This window comes from Mesocricetus auratus, unplaced genomic scaffold, assembly GCF_017639785.1.
Source record: "Mesocricetus auratus isolate SY011 unplaced genomic scaffold, BCM_Maur_2.0 Super-Scaffold_6730, whole genome shotgun sequence".
Classification (NCBI taxonomy): Eukaryota; Metazoa; Chordata; class Mammalia; order Rodentia; family Cricetidae; genus Mesocricetus; species Mesocricetus auratus.
The window spans coordinates 91,023,799-91,042,762 of NW_024429184.1; the positions used below are offsets into that span (position 1 = coordinate 91,023,799).

Genomic DNA, 18,964 nt, shown 5'->3' on the forward strand with positions numbered 1-18,964 from the left:
GTGCAGATGTGGACCCAGCGTCAGGTTATCCAAGCAGACTCAGAGGAGTTTATTATTTTAAAGTTCATCATAGCTATAGGAAAAGCAATTCAGACAAAACTCACACCCTATGGACACTGAGCTGCACAGTACTAATGCCAGATGGAACAAACCTTTACAAACGTTTAGGAACGTTCCCTTTCCTCTCACTACTAAGATGTATAGGAAAGAACACAGAATCGGCTCATTGTTCTTTACTAGTTTGTCAGCTGGATGTGGGCAATTAGTCAGAGCACCAGGAATGCAGGAATCAATGGACTTTCAAGGCTTTCTCTGTGACACAGAATAGGAAAAACAATCAGCAATTTTAGGGCTTACATTTTTGTATACCATTGGAGAGCCACTGCTAAATAAGTTTAGATTTGATTACAAGTATTTGCTTACACTTGAGAAACATAAATGCCTTTAGTACCTTTTAATTTGCATAAACCAATTATATTTCATATCGAAAGGCACTGTCAAATAATACAAGTGTGGTCATTCTGAGAACAGAGAGGAACAAGGAAGTTCGAGTCCTGAACGCACAGCTGTGGAATTTAGTGTGCGTGTGGACATGACGCATTCATTTCCGCACTATACTATTTATTAACTTGCTTTGTTTCAGAACTAGAGGGGTCGTTTGTGGGCCTGGCCCCTGAGTTACAGTATGGAGGAATTCCTCTGAAATGGAAGATGTCGCCCATGAAGGCAGCTGCTCACCTCCTTAGCTATGGTGGTGATGAAGGCGGGTGGTCTGGCAGTGGCAATGAGAGAAAGGGCATGCCTTGCAGAGCGGGCAGAGTCAGCTGCAGGGCTCAGAGGCAGCCCCATTGTGATGCTAAACAGGGATCAGAAAAAAAGGAAAAAGAAAAGAAGCATTAGAAATATAGACTCAAAAGATTAGACACAGCTTATAATGTCAGTTCAAGGTCAATGGGAGCACTCAAACAGTTAGAATATAATAGACTTGCAACAATGAGCAGTGATTAAGAGTCAGGGTGTTCTGGCATCAAATACAAAATCGAATTATTAACCATGAAGATTGAAAACAGTATGTGCATCTGTCCAAAAGGTTAAAAATGCCTTGTTAACAAATTATCAAGAACTATGATTGAATACACATCCCAAAGCTAAGGTAGGCATTCATACCATGCTAGATGTTTTAAAGTTAGCTTAAAGATAATTTGTTTATGAACTAATTAAGCCATGTTGAACAGAAGGCCATGTTTAAAAACTGTAATTGAGGCTCCTTCAATAAGCAAAACTTATTCCTGTTTGCAAAGTTATGAAAAGAACTGAGAAAGACAAAATTACTTTTAGTTAGCTATTATTTTTAGTTAAATCTCTCAGCACCGCTGGCCTACTCCACACTCAGTACTTTCAGAACCATCTACTACTAAGTACATGCACCACTGACACTCATGTAGCATTTGAGCAAGAAATAAACAAGCTGGTATTAATTTTCTAACAGAAAGAAGAGACAACAAACAGTCCTTGTACAGTGATGAACACAATGAAGTGAAACTTTCTAGACTGTGAGGACATGGGGTTCTGATACAACAGTGTTAACAATGCGTTCCCACCTCTGATATATGAAAGCAGTCTTATCTATCATTAAACTCACTTGGGGTGTGTGTGTGTGTGTGTGTGTGTGTGTGTGTGTGTGTGTGTGTGTGTATGTGTGTGTGAGTGCATAAAGCTAAATAATTTAACTTAAATGAACATGTGAAGATCCATTAAAAATATTCTAAACAAGTCTATGATCTGTATGTATAAATTGGATTTGTTTAATAAACATTTTCAAAAGGCTTGTAGGTCCCTCTATAATTAACCTAATGATAATTATCTTAATTTTTAGCTGAAAATAAAGATTAGTTACATGATTATTCTTAACATCAAAGGAGGTAAACTGAATGCAGAAAATTTTGATTTATTATTTGTTGACTGTTGTGTTACTCAAAAGATGTGGTTCTCAACCTGTGAGGCACATATCCCTTGAGGGGTTGCATATCAGATATTTGCATTATGATTCATAACAGTAGCAAAATTACAGTTATAAAACAGCAACGACAATAATGTTATGGTAGGGGTCACCACAACCTGAAGAACTGTATTAAAGGGTCACAGCCATTAGAAAGGATGAGAACCACTGCTTATAGGGTTGGTTACATGTGTAACTTTCTCCATGCTTTTTTCCAAACTGAGGGTAGCTACAAAGCAGGGGCCCAGATGAAAGGAGTACATACAGACCTTCTTCAATATTCACAAAAATAAAATAAAATGCGTTTTGAACACAAATGCATACTCTGAACCAAATATAAACAGAAAGTGAGAGTGTGTGACCTGGTGCTCCTGGGTCCCAGGGACTGGAAAGGTGTTAAGCAGGATGGCAGCAAGTCAGTCTCTCTTCTTTGTTCAATGCTATAGCTTCAAATCGAGCAAGGAAATATTTACTGCCTGAGGATGCTGGAGCTTCAGAGTATCGGATTGATTAATAATTATCTTACATATCCACATTTTGGGTCAATTTCTTTAATAGATCAAAAGCTAATTAAGTACTTTAAATACCCTGTACTGTTTCCTTTTTCCCCCCAACAAACTAGAAGAACAGGGGCTGATGATATTGAAGAGGGGGTATAAGCCAAAATGGTAACTTAATTGAGTAATTCTGAACAGACCTAAATGAACTCTTGTAAGATCACACTTTTGGAAAACCAGCGAGTGGGAAAAAGGAACATCAGTTTCCTAGGGAGTCCATCCCACATCAGATCTTGAGATAGGGGACTGAACTGGGCTTGCTTGTGTTCTGCTTCTTGTCTTCTTGTATCTTCCCCAAACATTCCAATTGATAAAGACATTTTACAAATGAAAATTCAGGTCAAGGGAAGTTACGTGAGGAGCTAAGGTAGTAGTGCACCATGGTCCCTTCATATTTGTTTTTCAGGTTTCCTAAAAAGGTTAAATGGAAAATTCCAAAAATAACTAACAGATTTTTAAAATGCATGAAATTTAGAGTAATGAGATAAAATCTTATGCTGCATATTCTTTGATATATGAATCATGCCTTTGTCCTGGGTACACACAAAGTATATGATGTCTTTGAGGCCACTTTTGCTAGTGAACTGTGAGGGTATTAGCAATGCTTGTGTGCAGGTGGCCCTCTGGAGATACATAACACTGTTTCACAATGCTTATACAGTTCATCTTACTTATCTCTTCATGTGGGTTCTGCCCATCCACCCAAAGAAGAACAACCAGAAAGCATAGTACAATTTGTTATTTGATGGAGAAACTATATTCATATAACTTTTATTACACTGTTATTATGATTATTCAATTTTATTGCTTTTTAATATCTTACAGTGCATAATTATAAATTTAACTGTATTACACGTCTCTACATAAAGAAAGAAATGCTTACTGAATCCACTGGAATCTTGGAATGTGTCCCCATAGGAAAGGGAGATTACTGTCCTTCAGAATCTGAACTTTATAGAAAGTAATGAGTAGTGGGACATGCTGACACTGTGGTGAACTAAACTAATAAACTGATAACATGACTAAATTTAGTGGTTAGACTGCTTCCCTGAGAGAAATTTTAGGGATATGTTGAGATACTAGGATTCTGGTTGTTTTATTAAACGTCAATAGTGGTTGAAATGAAGAATAGCTTACATTTATCAATTGGGTTGATTATAATATTTGATAGAAGATTAATCATAATGAGTGGCAGAACTAGGATCCATAAAGTTCTTCAAAAGATCAAATTCAGCTGAATAAGAAGTCTTGGGACTGGAGAGATCACTCAGCAGTTAAGAATGCTTGCTCCACAATCATAGGGACTAGGACTTGGATCCCAGAACCCAGAGTATGAGTAAATACCTGTAACCCAAGCTTCAAGCAGGATTGCTGGAGGCTGGCAGGCTTCTAGCATAGCAGAAAATTCTCATTTCTAGCCTGTCTCAGTTCCTTGCATGGGGGAGAAATTATTAGTGGGCAGGGAAGAAAGAGGAAGAAAGAGAAGGAGGCAGGGCCACATGTGGATAATAGGTGCCTCTTGTAAAGAAAAATATCTCACACAGTTGTATAGTGAAAGGAAAGGGAATACGAATAAGTCACTCACATCAAATGAAAGGCCTCACCGCAGATTACCCTTTTCTGAGTCAGTAAAAGATCATGTAAATCTGGGAGAACCACCAAACCTTTGGTAAGAAAAATGTGAAGGTTTGGTGAAGGGCACAGTCTGAAGAAAAGCCACAAGTGAATGCAGATGAAAGTGAATCAAAAAAAACGCTATTTACACCTCCCACTGGGCTTGGTGGATAGTGCACACTTGAGGAGGAATTCATGTGAGTCCTCCCATCAGAATCTTGAACTTTGAGAGCAGGCTATAGAGTGCAGTCAGACCTACTCTTGGGAGCATACTTATCCTAACACCTAAACCACATAAAGGTCCAACAAAGAAAAACAATTACACTTCAATTTCCCTTATGAACACAGGTGCATAAATTCTCAACAAAGTACCTGCAAACCAATTTAAGAACATATCAAAAAGATCATTCACCTTGATCAAGTAGGCTTCATGCCAGAGATGCAAAGATGGTTTTACATAAGTAAGTCCATAAATGTAACCCACCATACAAACAAAATGACAGACAAAAGCTACATGGTCATCTTATTAGAGGCACAAAGGACTTTTGATGAAATCTAACACTCCTTCATGATAAAAAAATCCCTGAGACAGACTGTTGTGGTGCTGCACACCTTTAGTCCTAACATCCAGTCTGCAAAGGCAGGTAGATTTCAAGTTTGAGGCCAGTCTGATCTATAGAGTAAGCTGCGGGATAACCAAGATTACACAGAGAAACCTGGCAAGAATTCTGTTCCTGCAAGCACTGGCTCTGCTGCTGCCACTGAAGGTAGCTTCAACTAAACCTGTATCATACTATTTATAAACAAAACTCAAGACTCAAAGGCTGGGGTGGAAACCTGCTAGCTTAGAGAAGTTGAGCAGCACCTTTCTCTCCTAAAAAACAGGCATATCCCAAAAAGCCTCCACTAGGACAGACGGAGCTGCCCCACTCAAAACCCTCCCTACTACTGTCAGTGTGTCTCTCTAGTCCTTGTGTCTCTCCATCTCTTCCAGATGCCCTCTGATGCTCTACAATTGCTTTCTGCAACTAGTTGCTAACTCAGTCTCCTGACCTGAGGTTAATTTTATTTAATTAATGCAAATGCAAGCTGGGAGTTCACAGCGTGACTGGATATCCCCCCAAAAGTTAGGATTATCCTACAGACTGTACAAAGAACTCAAAAGCCAGAGGATCAAGAACAATGCCAATTTAAAAATGAGCTATGACTCTTAATAGAGAACCCCTAAAAGGAGGAATGAAAATGGCTAAGAAATATACTTGTAAATGTTCAACATCCTTAGCACTTTGGGAAATGAAAATTAAAACTACTTTGAGACTTCATCTTACCCCAGAAGTCTAAGATCAAAAAAAAAAAAAATGAAATGACAACAAATGCTGGTGAAGATGTGGGGACAAAGGAACCTCATTCTCATTGGTGCAACTGCAAGGTGGAGCAGCCACTCTGGAAATCAGTGTAGGGAATTCACAGAAAAGTAGATCTACAAAATGATCCAGCTACACCACTCCTTAGAGTATGTCCACAGGGCTCATCATCTTAATCCACAGATGCTTGCTTAGCCATGTTCCTGCTCTCTTATTTGTGTGCTATGCACAAATTTGTGAGGCTCTATCTGAATGAGAGGCTTGGAGGGGAAGCCTCCAAGCTGCCTGCCTGTCTGTTTCTGGAAGTCAGTCAGGAATAAACCCAGTCTTACTCTGTGCTCTTGATCCTGCCCATGGGCTGTTGTGTAGATCATTTGCTTTATAGATCTATAGGGCAGGCCTTTGGGTTTAGTTTTTATGATACAGAAACTGAATATCACAGACCATTTTACTCAGTATTTCCCTACACACACACACACACACACACACACACACACACACACACACACACACGCTCACAAGCGTGCACCTATCCAATCACAAATACCAAGGATGAACGCTATTGAAGATAAGTAACATGAACAGAGACGTAGTTCCCTCAGGCAAAGCTCCCTCTTCTCAGGAATGTTCATTAATCCAATTCTAAGGATTGTTACATTTTAGGAAAATCTTTTTCAAATTTACATAAAGAACATTTAGTAAAATGTTACTATCTAAGACTCTGAGATATCAACCTCTGTCCAATTAAGGAATACTGTATGTATATATTCCAGGAAGGCATTAAGCTTTCTGCAAATGGCCTGCAAATCTGAGACATCAGTAACAAGGCTTTGAAAATAGTCCATATCAAAAACAAACCAACAAACAAGCTAACATTGTTTTAAATACATTCTTAATTACATGACACCTAGGACTTCAATTCTACACTTTCTTGGGAAAAAAAGGTGTATTAATATCTGTTCCCAACTTAATAAAGAACACACACAAGTCCTCTATGTCAAGTTGGAGCTTCACTTTTGAAAATATTCTAAATTTTATTTATTTATTTATTTATTTATTTATTGATTGATTGATTGTTGTATGTGAGTGCATGCATGCTATGATGTGCTTGTGGATGTCAGAGGACAACTCTGTGGAGTTGGTCCTCGCCAGCTCCTTCTACATGGGTTCTAGGTAGGAAACTCAGGTCATTAGGTTGTATCATTGGTCAGCAAGTACCTTTACTCATTGAGTCACCTCTTCAGTGCCCAAAGCTTCATTTCATAACTCAAGGCAGCATTCATTTTCAAAACTCAAAGATAGAAATTTTCCCTACTCCTCCAAACATGTCTCTTTTAGAAATATTTCATGCAGGCTGCATATAATTATGGTAACTAAAAAAACTATGCTAACCCAGTTTACAGAAAGGGCTTCCTCAAATTACAAACCCTTGTAAATGAAGTTTTCAGAATAGGCAAAATTGTCTAATGTAGAATTCTAAAGGATGTTTGTTTTGTAGTGTGTTTCTTTCTATCCTTCAATCTTAATAGAAACGGTTGAGTTTGAGCTAAAATACTCAGTTCTTCTCTCTAACTCTATATAGTTCAAAAGGAGCCTTTCCAATGTACGGTGCTTCTCTGTATATCAAAGATGCTTGGCTTTTAGCAGCTCTGTCTCCCCCTCTGTGTTTAGTAAGCTGTGACAATACCCTAAAAGCAATAGGCTTTCTGTAAACCCCTCATGTCCTCAGCTGTGGCAGCAACGAGTGTGGCCCCTTCAACAGCTGGGCAGCTCTCCACTGTTCTTTCACAATAAAGGCCCTACACAGCGACTTGGGCAAACAGAATCCAAATCACAGGTCACACAAAGCTAGGAAGGTGTCTAGCCTTCGAGGAGCACAGTTGTCTGCTTGCCTATACAGCAGGGTTTGTCTGACATGTCTAGCACTTGATCAGTATGCACAGACCCACATAGATTTTAAAAAGGGAATTCTTAAACAAAAAACTATGTTTCTATTTTTATCACAACTAACTGGGTTAATTATGATATTCAATTATTTGTAAATAATTGAGTTATCAATTATTTCAATATTGTGTTATACAGTCCATATTGAATACATACACCATTTTTTAAAAATCCTACCTGTGGATCACTTACCAAACAAAGAGTGTTAGCCTTAAGTACAATAGCTGTGAAAGAGGAGCTGAGAGTCCTAAAGTGGGTGCAGCCCTTTGCATGCTGAGTGCACTGGGCCAGGTGGAGTTGATGGAGAATGTCAACTCAATCTTTTTATTAAAATCACTGCCTACCGCTACAAATAAGTAGAACCAACACACTACTGAAAGAATTTAGTGAATGTTTGTTTTGGCAGGACATACACTAAAACTGCAACCATCAGAGAAAATGATCATGGCCCTGTGCAAGGTTGGCAATCAACTTTGTGACACATTCTATATTTTTAAGAATTAGTTATATTTAAATAAAAATTTTAATATCTATAAGGTATAAAATCCTTAATGAAAATTTCATTAAATACAAAATCCAAAAGGACATTTAAGATTGTACCCTGACCATTTTTTATTGTAATCTTTATTTAAGTTGCTTTTAATTTTGCAGGTGTTAAGATTTTGAGTAGTGTTAGAGTTTTAACGTTTGGAGTCAAGCAGACCTGAAATTAAACCCAGTAGTTTTTACCATCTAGAAAACAAGAGGCAGTATCTCTTACAGATTCATATACTATATCTCTGGGTGTGCACTTGCGAAATGGGAAGAATCATGTTTACTGCCTTGGGCATCTATATGCCTAAATGAACGTGTCTGCAATAAACACAGCATATAAACCCCCAAGTAGCATTGCATATTGGTAGAGTAAGCAATAAAGGTCCAACAGGAGATAGAAATTAGGTAGGCAATTTAGGTTAAAAAGATTTCCAAGAAAATTACCCAGTTTTCTCCGGAGAAACCCCAAAACTTCCCTTGAGTCCCTGGGTGCCTCTTCATAGCCAGAGATGCCAGAAATTTGAGGGGCTCTGATGTCTAATTTAGTTCCTAAACGACTTTAGGGTCACCTCTTCAGAGGTGTGTTTGTTAGAGTAAGCAACATCATTCTTGTAAGAATAGAATCCCTGGCCTGAGACCTAACACTTCAGTTTGGCCAGGTTACTCACTTAGCTAAAGGACCACCCCTAGGAACACAGTTCACAGTAAGCATGGTCAGGAGGTAGACACAACAAGTACTTTAAAGGAATACTGTACTTTTACTTCCCAGAATAGGCACCCCTAGAACTGTAGTTTATTGGTTTGCAGCCATGCATCTTTGTACACCTGCCCACTTTTCTGAATTATTCACAATAGTATATTTACCCTTTCTTCCTTTTATGTGTTTTCTAAGCACATTGCTTAACATTTTGAGCCTCCTCAACATTTTAGGCTTTTTTACTTTTCCCTACAGCTTCCTCCCAGTCATATAAATGCTTGTCTGTCATGTGTCTGACTTTCATGAGAGAACACCTTAAACAGCATAACCCCTCACCCCTATTCTCCTACAGGAAGCTGTTGAGATTTACAGCTTGCCTGCCATATTTTTTTTCTTTTAAACTCTAATAAAATTGCCCTTGAGCTTCCATTTGAGTCCATTCTTAAATTATTTATTAATTACACTAAGAGCTCCAAGACGTGGCTCCCAATTTCCCCTGTATCAATTTAAGAGAGCACTTTGAACCTGCAGGTCCATCTTACATCAGTGTCCACAGTAGGTGATAGCTAAGAGCAAGGGGCTTCCAGTTACACCACCCTTCAGCCTAGCCTTCTCTACTTCCCAAAGACAGCTGGAAGGGAAGCAGCTGTGTTTCGTGATGGGTGAATCCCAGTTTGCATCCTGTTGTTAACTCAGAGGAAGCTTACTTTCACTCAGGATCTATTTAAAGACATGCCAGTGTCTGGCCTCGTTCTGTCGTGTATCCCCGTTCTTCTCCACAGACTATTCTGATATGAAAATCCAGGCACATCTTCTGCATACCCGGTTAATGCCCTCCATCTGGCCTGTCTGCCTCTTTACCAACCCTACATCCTCAATGTCCTGGACACTGTCCTGGACCTTTGTTGGATTCCACCTGAAACTAGAAACATCTAACATTAGCCCTCTCATATATTAGTTAATAAAAGCCTACATAATTAGTAAGCACATCTTTGAGCAAAATATCTGAAAAAAATTAGAAAGAAATGCTGATGTTGTGACTAGACAGAAGTCATTGGTAAGAATTATACAGCAAGGTGTTATGAATTCTGGGAAAACATTCTATTGACCTCGAGGCACCTACAGGTCTGTGGAAAAACTCCAAGCAGTTGATTCTGACAGGGAAGACCTGTACTTGAAAGAGAGGGAGGAAGAACTCTTCTGTGATGTGTACTCTGTAGAACTAGTTGTCCGTCACAAGCCTGTCCTCATGGACTCACAAGAATGGGAATAAGGAGGGAAATGTCTGCTATGTTTTTTCTTTCCATAAATGTGAATTGAAATGCTCAGCACTTATCTAATGTAAAAGTTTTTTCACACAGCAAGCTTAGCATCTTGGGCAGAAGCAAGGCAGTTGAGCCCTGTTACTGTGCACATAGCAAATAAACCACAGCAGGGCATGAGGTGTGGGGTGGTAAGAGTCACCTCTAAGACCCTCACTGCTACTCTACTTCCCCATCTCAGTAACTCCTTAGCCTCTACCAAGTGTGTCATGGATGTAAGAGGCCATTTTCAGTCTAAATCTTGTTAGAGATTAATAAGCAAACATTTTCTTGCTTATTATGCAATTTATCACAATGAAAAGAACATTGGGCTCCTCAAGGCTACATGCTGATACATTCATTTATTCAGAGCTGTGTGGAGAAAGTCATACTAATCTTTGTGACAGAGAGGATGTAATGGCAGGATTGAAATTACCTACTGAAAATCATAGGATTTACGTCTCTTGACATACTATCTGTAGATGAGGCATATATACATGTTTACTTTGCTGATATAAGCTTGATGTGAACTTATTTCAAAAATAAAATCGTAACCCTAAAACTAAAAGGAAACCTACCATTCATTCCAGGTAACCAAACAGAGTATATAAACTTGTGAAATTGGGTTTCGTCAGATTTGAAAACAAACACTTAAACATATTACATGCTTCTTCAGATAAACCAAGAGAGCTTTGGTAACCACAGCTGCATTCTCCTGTGGGTACACAACAGGGAGTCAGGAGGAGACTAAAAGCAGAAAATAGGTCCTGAAGATTTGCACAAAGGCCAGTTGCCTTGCACTATTGGAGTAAACTTATGTGCCAACATTCCTTCCTAATTCCAAAAGCCACCTGAGAAATATCTGCTGCCCTCTTTATCAGACACTATTCTGATCACTAATCTATAAAGCTGCCCATTTGCCAGCTTGTAATGTGTTGAACGCTGGGACCATCACAACAGTATCTCCACTTACACAGTGACTACCACAGTAACTTCATCAGTCTTTCAACATTCTGGATAGTTTATTTTCAACTTGACACAACCCGAGGGACCTGGCTGCCTCTATCAGACAGGGCTGTGGGCATGTCTGTGGGACATCATCTTGCTTGCTAAGTGATGTAAAAGGACCCAGTTGACTGTGGGCAATACCATCCTTAGGCAGGCAGTCATGGGTGATACGTGTGTGTGTGTGTGTGTGTGTGTGTGTGTGTGTGTGTGTGTGTGTGTAAGCTAGTTGAGTATGAGTCAAAGCCAGGGCAGGACATAAGTAATCAATATTCCTCCATGGTTTTGGCTTCAAGGTCCTACCTTGACTTCTCTCAGTGATGGATTATGACTTGGAAAGTGTAAGGGAAATAACCCCCTTCTCTCCTCAGTTGGTTTTTGACAGAATGTTTTATCACAGTAACTGAGAAACAAATTAAAACACTTAGGATGTGCTAACCACTCCTCTAAGTTCTTTGCAAACACAATCTCATTTAGCATCAACCTTTAGAAACAGACAGTTTAATACCATTCATGCAGCTAGGGAGACCTAGAGGTGTCTTTAGAAAACATGGAGGTGTGACAAGAGGTAAGGGAGGAAAGCAGTTGTCTAGGGTTACAGTTAACCCAGGGGGCCCCGGGCAATGGCTAGCTAATCTGTAGGCAAAACCACAGCATTGTATTCTAGTCTTCGCTGGTTTCCACATAGTGTACTTAGCACATCTAGCACAAAGATAATAGGTCCCCAAAATACTGTAACTGGAGGGAACCAGATCATAAGGGAAAGCAGCCATGAAGCAAAGAGCAGATCATTTTAGTTTTTAAAAAGGTCAATAATGGCCGGGCGGTGGTGGCGCATACCTTTAATCCCAGCACTCGGGAGGCAGAGGCAGGCGGATCTCTGTGAGTTCGAGGCCAGGCTGGACCGACAGCCTCCAAAACAATACAGAGAAACCCTGTCTCGTAAAAAAAAAAAAAGGTAAATAATGATAACACTGGCATGCCATTCACTTTCACAGAAAGAGGCATCATGGAACAATAAGGGAATTTCTACCCATTTATATTTACTAAGATCAGATACTTTGAAAGGTAAATAGAAGGCCAGGGGTTGGTGGTGCACACCTTTAATCCCAGCACTTGGGAGGCAGAGGCAGGCAGATCTCTGTGAGTTCAAGGCCATCCTGGTCTACAGAGCGAGTTCCAGGACAGCTTCCAAAACAATACAGAGAAACCCTGTCTGAACAACCCCCCCCAAAAAAGGTAAATAGAAAAATGGAAATCTTGTTTGCACAGTGTTGATGATAATGAAAATTCAGTCACTATGAAAACCTGGTGGCTCCTGGAAAATTTAAACATGGAATTATAAGTTTCACTAATCCCACTTAGAAATTGAAAATGAGTTCTCACATAAACACATATGAATGTTTACAGTAGCTGCGTTCACAAGTACAAAAGGTAAAAAATAGCTACACATCTATCAACAGATAAACAAGACACTGGCTAACCATAGGTAGGATGGAATTCAACTACAACAGAAAATAAAAGACACAGTGAAACACACTACAATATGGATGGAATCTATAAAAGGGAGAAGTCAAAAGAAGTGAATCATGAAAGAATACAGGATACATGATGTCATTTCTATGAACTACCTAGGGCACAAAAATTTAAGAAAGGCTGAAGATTAGTGTTTCCTAAAGCATGCAGACAGAGGAATGGGGAGAAACAGCCTTATGGACAATGTTGTCTACTCGGATTAGCACTATTGGGGACTAGGTAGTTGTGATGGCTGTAAACTGTCAGTTCACTCATGTCGATAATGGCCCATTTTATGCCACTTGTGTAATACACCCCAAAAGGAGCTATGTTCTGGAATCAGGAGGCAGGGTGCTAAGACAGAACCAATGCCCATCTTCACCACCACCACTCCTAGTTAGCTCACCAGCACCTGTTTCCACTCCAGGTTAGCAACTCTTTCTGCATATTTTCCTCTTCAGTTATTTTAAAGTGATCATTATGGTCTATCAAAAATTTAATGAATGTGTATGCCTCAGGGGAGGTCATAGGACAGTTTTCAGGAGTTTGTCCTTTTCTTCCATCATGTGGGGCCGATAGACTGTCAGCCTTGGTGGTAAGTATCTTTGCCCAGTGAGTCATTCTACCTTCCCAACTCCAATCACCATATAACTTGTCACTGACTATATACAAAGGAAAGGCCAATAAAACTAATTTAAAAGTTAACAGGAATGTAGAGGAGCAAGTATCCAAATTGTCTAGTCCAATCTTCTATTAGTAAAACAGTTCTGATCTAATACCAATTATGTATATCATTTTTCTTATAAACTATATGTATATACAACTATTAATAAGTAATGTCTCAAGGTATAGTAAACACAATTTGAAAATTATGTAATAGATCATTCATTGTCTCAAGGCTACATTTCAATTTTCTATTTTCTGTTGAGTTTGTATTGTTTTATTTTGTTTTCAGTTTTTTAAGACAGGGGCTTACTGGATAGCCCTGTTTGGCTTTGAACTTGCAGTAATCCTCCTGACTTGGCATCCTGAATGCTGTGGCTACAAGCATGAACATCATGACTAGTACATTTAGTGCTCATTAAATACACAGTTTCTAAAGTATAACTAATACCTCCAACAACAACATGCTAACCCGCTGGAATTCACACATACTTGGCAAGTTGTTTCTCAGCGTCTGCACACAACTCTAGAAGCCCCATCAGTACAGCAGACACATCCATGTAGGGCTCCCACACAGTGAACCCTCGCCCAATCAGGTCAATGGCAGTCCTCCGGATCGTGCTATGAGGAGGAAGTTTGGGACTTGGTGGCTGTAGCAGAAGAAATGTCAGTGCCTTACCTAAAAAATAAAAAAAAAATCAGAATATTAAGTATACTTCAAAAATAAGTATACTTCATTTTTTTCCCAAAAAAGGGTTTGAACAATAAAACCATAAGAGATTTTGAACTTATACTTTGGTAAGCCCTATATTTTCAAGAGAAAACTTAGGCTACAATACTTTATAGTATATTCTTAAGTACTTAATTATATAAAAATTATATATAAATTCATACTTCTGCATTAAAACATGAGTGGTCTAGCTGTCAATGTTCCTCTCAACTCAGCATCACAAATTAAAGATGGTTCAAATAATGCACTGTAGGATTTTAACATTTCTAACCTTTCTATTGTATCTAACACAAGTAACAGGCAAATGTGTTCCTCAGGAAGACTTGTCTGTACAGGAAATATCAGCAGAGGGGCTACAGAAGGCATCATGTGAGATCTGAGGTTTGAGACATTTCTTTCCCATTCTAGTACATTTGTAGTAACATTCCTCACACACAAGTTTATGATATAAGTATAAAAATAGCATAATATAATTTCTAAATCTGATCAAGCAATCTAGGTTTGGATGTACATTTTTCTTTTTATGTTGAAGGCTAGGCCTGGTGACAATTTGTTTCCTCATGCTCAGTGCCCATTAACTGTGAAGGCCCTTCACTTCAAAAGACATTTTGACATTCAAAAAGAAAACCACTAAAAATCATGGGAATTTTATTTATTTATTTATTTAGGATTTTCTTTTTTTTTTTTAATTTGCTTGTTTTTTTTGAGATTCTCTCTGTGACTTTGAGGCTAGCCTAGTCTTAGAACTCACTATGTAGACTAGGCTGGCCTCAAAGTCACATATTTTGGCCTCTCTGCCTCCCAGGTGATGGAATTAAAAGCATATGCCACCACCTGAGGCTAAGAGAACTCATTTTGAAGAGCTTCTTTTGTTTGTTCTCTGGGGGGAATGTTACAAAGCAGTTCCTACATCACAGAACAATCTGCTGAGAAGGAGAAACACAGGTGTCAGGTGCACATAGGGCTAACCACGCTTTCCTAACTTTTAGAGACTGCGACATCCGTTACTCACTGAGCCTCAGGATTCTTGTCTATGAAGTAGTGACAATGAGGGCTTTTTCTCATGAAAGGTACGAGTGTGGACTGTGTTATGCTACATGATGCACTACCCAGCCAACTACCCTAGGAAGTGATCAAACCATGGTGCGCAGGGTTCATGAAGAACATGTTCAATTAGTCTCTGCTCTGCTGTCTAAAACAGCCTCCCTTCCTTCCTCTCCTTACTTATTTACTGTGTGTGTGGATGAGGTCAGAGACAACTTCTGCGAGATGGCTTTCTCCTACTGTGTGACTACTGGGAATTAAATTCGAGAGATCACGCTTGGAGGCAAGGGACTTTATCTGCTGAGCCATCTCACTGGCCTATCCATTTTCTAAAAAGAACGTGGTGCATAAACTGTAACATATCTGATGCAAAAATTGTTTACTCTTCAGCAGTCAACTACTGGGTAGAATGGCTTGAAATGGAGGTAAAAAGGAAAAGTTCTATACGTCTGAGTCTATGTACACATTCTGTATACTGGTGGTTCTGAAATTCTCGGTCACAGAACCCTTTAAGAATCTGTTGGAACAAATGAATAAATAAAATGTGTATGCATACTATAGAATTTTATTTAGTTATAAAGAAAAAAATCATGACATTTACAGGAAAATGGATAGAAATGGAAAGCATGTTAAGTGAATTAACTCAAATTCCGAAAAACAAATACCACATATCTCTCATATGCAGATCTTAGAATTTAATTTTTATACACATTTCTAGGGGTGTGGGTGGAGCTCATAAAACTAGAAAAGGAAGCATCGAAGTAGGAAAAAGATGTCACTGGGAGTCAGGAGAGTTAACAGATCACGTGTAACTTGAAAGTAGAAGGGAGGATAACTCCTTTCTGTAAAGCCTGGCAGCTGAGTTTGGTGCCTTCGCACAGGGAAGCTTTTTTCTACTCTGTCTCTGTGTTGTAGCAAGGCAAGCTTCTACCTAAACACAATAAGTAAACAGCAGGGTGGCTACAGGCGAGAAGAAGGCCAGCAGAGGACAATCTGCAGGGCAGGGGAAAGGCAAGGGGCAGGAGGATCAACAAAAAACAAAGAACATATGAAGGTGCCACAGCAAAGCCAATACTTCGCTAAAAGAAAAAACACATTAAAAATATGTGTACATATGCATATACATGTATACATATACAAAACTGCTGGATACCAAAGCATTTCCCCTAGAACACTACATACATAGACACAACCACCAATTCTGTGTCTGAATGACAAAGCAGCCATGAACATGGGCTCACTACTCATACATGAAACCAAAAAAGTCTACTCAGAAGGTCTATAAATACTTCATGCAGGATTTATGAACCTATCCATGTTCAATAATGTAAACGAACTAGTAAACCTTTATGCTTTGCTTTTGGAACAAAGAATGAACACATTCCTTTAAAAAAAAAAAGTAATCCACTATTCTCTACACTTCGGCCATTTTTTTCTTCAAACATTTCTATGCATTTCTTTTTTCCTCTGTTGATTGTGCCAGTCTCTTGAGGGTAGGACTGCGTTCTTGCAACTCTCTGTATCTTCTGACTTCCTCAGCACAGTACACACTAGTGCCTATCATGGACTTCAGATCTGCCTCTACTGCATGCACATTTCTAATGCAGCCCCGTGTTGCAGTTAAGTCAGAACACTGGTGCAAAATGACAAGAAAACTGTCACCTTCCTGTGCGTTTTCAGGAAGTTGTAGAAGCTGCAGATATATCCATCTTGCTGTTCTTTGCAGACTTCCTAAAGCACCAGCAGAAATGGCTTCCAGTCTTGGCACTAAGCACTCCCAAAGGCAAAGAGGCATATTTCCTAGATACAAGTGTTGAGCATTTCAATAGTCATCTGTTCTCACTGCAGGTTGCCCATGTGTTATGGAAGTTTGTCAATATTGTGGCTCGATGTTCAATGGAGTCAGGTGTTGATTTGAGAGGCGGGGTTCACATTCAGCTGGCCAGAATGGATCACAGAGTAACCTGGCCTCCAGGAAGAGGTGACAGGCCAGGAAGGTTGCCTGGGCCTTTTCAACTGGTGAAGTAAACTGTGGCAGTGTGTTTTATGGTCCTTGTGATTATCTCAGGTTTTTAGCATTAATATTTGTCCCTAAGTTTTATTTTATAATAGATGGTAAAAGAAATTGCATTATCTGGTACCCAACATGGGATGCCATTTGTAGGCAGAGTTTTTCTGTTCTGCCAATCAGCTCTGCCCTGCCAGTTGGCTCCCAATTAACCAAACAGACACTTCTTATCAATTATAAATACTTGGGCCGGGCGGTGGAGGCAGAGGCAGGCGGATCTCTGTGAGTTCGAGGCCAGGCTGGACCAACAGCCTCCAAATCAATAAAGAGAAACCCTGTCTCGTAAAAACCAAACAAAAAAATTATAAATACTTGGCTGATGGCTTTTACAGTAAAAGTGATATTCCACAGCATAAACAAATGTTACACATCTTGTTAAGTAGTATCCCATATTACAGTTAATCAGCAATAATGGCATCAATGCCTTAAAGAAATTTTAAATGGGAAGTAGCTAATCAGAGGCAAAGGTAAATGGAAGAAAACAGTCCAAGCAAAGCAAAACACAGCAAGATCTGGGAATTACACAGAGCTTTGTATAGTTTTGTTTAAACAGGAAAAGGGTATGTAGCAAGCAATTTCTGCCACTCCCCTTTCCTCATTTTTTCTACTGAACCCATTTAGGGATTAAAGGCAGGCATCACTCATAGTCTGTACTGAACCACATACTAAGTATTTAACGAGCAACATACTACAATATACTACTTGTTTTTAGTTTTAATTATGCATACACTGTGTGCTGTAAGTTTGCAGTAGTCAACAACTCCTGTATATGTGCAGCATCAGTCTTTTTCTAATGGTTTTTTATCAGACAAAAGAAAAAACTTGAAATAGTTCTAAATTCCCTCAAATAAAATTCTATAAACTTTACTGGCTTGTGGTACTTTAAACACTGCAAAGCACGACCACTTTGACAGATTTAATGTTGTGAGGAACTACAAAAAAATACTTTCTCTATGACTCAAATACCCACTGGACACTGGTTCTGAACTACACCCACCAATGGGCTCTATGTCAACTCAACACAAACTAAAATTAAACAATATTTTGTGCAATCTGGAACCAAAATCAAGGTTAAATGATGGATTTCTTAATTTTTCCTACCTGTAAGATAGTGAGTGGCAGTTTTATAGTGAGAATTCAGCACACAGCTTGTCACCATCACCTCTGTGGAACCAAATGTACAAGCACACTGCCAAATTCAGACAGATGCAGAGAACAAAATAAAAGCTGAACATACAAAAAGCCCAGCACTGGATAAATCACAATTAACTTTGAGCCTCTGGCTGTTGAGAAAATTCTGTCAACATGCAGCCAACAGTAATATCAATAGCTAATATGTTAGTGTTATTTTGCTTCATTTCTTATTTTTTGAAGGATATCAACTTTAATCTTAATGGTTTTTAAAAGTGCTATATAGAAGCAATGGTGCAAGAAAATGTTTATGCTTATCTCTAACAGTAAAACATTAAGACAGAGAAAGGGGCTGAGACAAAGACAGCAAAGTAAAGCCCCTATAAGCTGTGGTTAAAGGGAGTTAAGAAGCATTGTACTACGGCCGACTCACTGCTTTGTCACCAGGAACACTATTCAGTCATAAACTGGCAAAAAAAAACAATAATAAACAACAACAAAAACCAACAGTGCTTAATATTTTTTTAGAGTATCTCCCTAGTTACAAAGACTTTTCAAAAATAAATATACAAATAATAGCACAGAGGCACATGAATGCATTTGTGCTATAATGATATTACAGATAATATGCTTAATGAATTTGCATTCTGAAACATGTATTTATCACACAGCACAGACTCAATTTATTAAAGAATGTTATATGTACTTAATATTACATGAAAACGCTTCATTAGCTGAAAAGAACTATAGCTATACAGTTCTATGGGCATCATGTATTATTTTCATCATTATTTGTGT

The 18,964-nt window shown here is 38.8% G+C and overlaps 1 protein-coding gene and 1 non-coding gene across 3 annotated transcripts in view; one reads left to right on the plus strand and one right to left on the minus strand.

Annotated features, from left to right (window-relative positions):
- Positions 1-18,964, minus strand: part of Wdr7 (WD repeat domain 7) — a 253,422-nt gene that overhangs the window by 57,746 nt on the left and 176,712 nt on the right. For both annotated transcript variants that reach the window (XM_013116796.3, XM_005074662.4), the window contains 2 exons: positions 13,686-13,872; positions 739-856 (listed from right to left, as the gene is read on the minus strand). In XM_013116796.3, the coding sequence (XP_012972250.1) occupies positions 739-856; positions 13,686-13,872 (305 nt within the window). The remainder of the gene's footprint in view (positions 1-738; positions 857-13,685; positions 13,873-18,964) is intronic.
- Positions 7,871-7,973, plus strand: LOC121139037. Its single transcript, XR_005875895.1, has one exon. It is a non-coding gene; the product is annotated as a U6 spliceosomal RNA (small nuclear RNA).